At 35.7% G+C, this 2,978-nt stretch overlaps 1 protein-coding gene across 1 annotated transcript in view; it reads left to right on the forward strand.

The window, feature by feature from the left end:
- Nucleotides 1-2,978, forward strand: part of LOC107670978 (myosin regulatory light chain 2, ventricular/cardiac muscle isoform-like) — an 8,883-nt gene that overhangs the window by 2,170 nt on the left and 3,735 nt on the right. The window contains exon 2 of the mRNA XM_016463793.1: nucleotides 1,604-1,826. Coding sequence (XP_016319279.1) covers nucleotides 1,604-1,826 — 223 coding nt within the window. The remainder of the gene's footprint in view (nucleotides 1-1,603; nucleotides 1,827-2,978) is intronic.

Genomic DNA, 2,978 nt, shown 5'->3' on the forward strand with positions numbered 1-2,978 from the left:
AGATTTGTGTGTGACAAAAATTGGACTAGAAACGATTTTCACTCAGAAACTAGTCAATTTCACAATTAAAACATGTTTGATAAAAATCAAATTCAAATGAGCTGAGCTACTATCCACATTGTTACTTTTATAGTTCTATTACTGTGTGTCAACCGTCTTTTATTTATCTGAAGGAATTTTTGAGACATAGTTGAAGTTGATACATAAATAAGAACTCCCTTGAGTTATGATCCTTTGAGCAATAACATTTTCCTCTGGGTTTATTTATGCTGTTTATTAAAAAATCCTTTGAAAATCTCATCATATTTCGTGGTTGAGTTCTGGCCTCGTCTACAACACAACTGTTGAGATGTAATCCAGACAGAAGGCAGACGAGCAGCTGTCGAGCTGCCATGTCATCGAGCAGAAACGCTTCTCGCAATGTTTTCCAAATTCTGTGGCAGGAATGTAAATAGTAGCGATTAATCCCTGTCTTGGTGGGATTACCTATCAACAGACTCAGAGACGAGGCTGTCAGCAGCCAGCAGCCAGCGCCAGTGTGTAATCCCACATCTGATCCACTGGCTGAGTTCTCGCTCTCCTGGCTAATTATACATCCTGCAGGGCACCAAACATCCACTCTCACACACTCAACACGTCACTACTCAGAGGATGCTCCTTCATTCCTCAGGAGGATGATGCTACACCTAAAACTCCTTAAGAGAAATGCAAAAACACAAAAGAGCTTAAATCAACGTGAATAGCAGCTCAGGAAGAATTTGATGAGAAATATTTGAGTTAGTAGCACACTTTGAGACAATGTTAAGAGTCGTCGTGTGAGATTTATGGGGGCCTTTTTTGCAGGAGACTTCAGCAAAAGTTTGCATTTAAACAGACTTCCGTGTAGGAGAAACAATTGTGATATTAAAGTCAACTTGACATGGCATTTGCAACCCATTTTACTGGTGTAAAAAAAGTTTGGAGTCTGTGAATGCTGTTGAAAGGATGCAGTCATGCATTTGTTTGAATAAAACTACATCAAAAACAGTAATATTGTGAAATATTATTTTAATTTAAAATAACTGTTTTCTATTTGAATATATTTTAAAATGCAATTAATTCCTGTGATTTTCAGCATCATTACTCCAGTCTTCAGTGTCACATGATCCTTCAGAAATCGTTCTAATATGTTGATTTGCTGCTCAAGAAACATTTATTATTATTATCAATGTTGAAAACAGTTGTGCTGCTTCATATTTTTATGGAAACCACAATTTTATTTTTAGTATTCTTTGATGAATAGACAGTTGAAAAGCACAGCATTCATATGAAATTGCAATCATTTGTAACATTATAAATGTCTTGACTGTCACTTTAGATCAATTTAAAGCATCCTAGCTGGAAAAATATATACCTTTCCAAAATAACGACTCCAAACTTTTGAACAGTAGTGTATTTTCTAGTAAAACAAGAGGTAAAATTCATATTATCAGCCAAAAAGGAAAGACGTTTCAGGTTTTTGAACCATGCTATACTAAAATCATGTTGGAATAAAGTGCACCAATGAAACGGCATGCCAAAGCGTACTTCTATTTAGAAAGTCACATGTGATTATTCTGCGCAGGCACCCAAAAAGGCAAAGAAGCGGGCAGAAGGAGCCAATTCAAATGTCTTCTCCATGTTTGAACAAACACAGATCCAGGAGTTCAAAGAGGTACAAACCAAGCGCTCGTTTGACTCTAATTGCTCTGACAATTGTCTTTATCGTGACTCTTTCACTGTGATATCGAGCATCTACAGCGAGATTCCCGTATGTGACTTCAATATGTCAGTGTTCATCATCGCTAGTGAATAATTCAGAATGTGTCAGTAACGATTAGCACAGCGGAGTGATTTACACCCTGAACACACACTCGCTCACACACACTCCAATCTGCTGTCAGGGCCCTAAGATTTGCGTGGAAAATGCAGCAGGACAGACGTTCTCTCTGGTCTCAAAGCGGCTGTGAAAAGATCACGACAAACAGGATAAGCATGACGCTGATCCGAGATGGCAGTGATGAGAACGTGCAGACAAATGCTAGCCGTCTTTCTCTCTCTCTCTTTCAGTCTGTCTCTCTCTCTCACAGATCACTAACAAACACAAAGACACCAAGTAAAGAGGAATTACAGGAACTATAAATACACAACTGAGGGAGTTTTGAAAAATAAAACACTAAAAAAGCAGCATGACAGTGAGGTCTGACCTTTAGTTAAAGAATGAATTTGTGATTATGATTATAAATACACGCTGTTATTTTTCTGTGGAACACAAATGGAGATTTTTTTTTAACTTTCACACTCAAAAAAATAATACATGTACCTTAAAATATCATAACAGCAGGCCATGTGACTTGAGAATTATATTCCAAGACTTCTGGAGTCAACCGATAGCTTTGTGTGAGTCGCAAACTGTTATTCAGATAAACTGTCCATGCCACCAAAAATTCAAAAATGGCTTGTCATTGGTTTTGAGTCAAAGCGGGGTTACTAACAAAAACTAAAACCTTGAAAATAAATAAATAAATACATACATACATACATACATAAACTTCAACTGAAATAAAATATTAATAATTTTAATAATATTTTAATTTAATAATAATAATTTTTAATATTTATATTTTGTTAATTTTTATTTCACAGCACAGCACATCAAGTTACTAAATGAAAATGATAAATGTTGCCTTGGAAAATAGCTGTAATAAATAATTTCAAGGTTTTTTAATATTTTATTTCAGCTAGTTGCTAAAGAAATATTGTTCATTTAGTTTAACTTGGTGAATAACTATATAATAATAAAAGAAAAATTTGCCACTAGAGGTGCAGACACGCTTCACCTTTGACATACACCTTAAACACCATCAGACTACATTCTGCATCCCTCTCACACACACACTCTATATTCTCTCTCTTTCATTTGCCTCAAGCTTTCACAATCATGGACCAGAACAGATACG

The sequence above is a fragment of the Sinocyclocheilus anshuiensis genome, unplaced genomic scaffold (assembly GCF_001515605.1).
Source record: "Sinocyclocheilus anshuiensis isolate Anshui unplaced genomic scaffold, SAMN03320099.WGS_v1.1 scaffold332, whole genome shotgun sequence".
NCBI lineage: Eukaryota > Metazoa > Chordata > Actinopteri > Cypriniformes > Cyprinidae > Sinocyclocheilus > Sinocyclocheilus anshuiensis.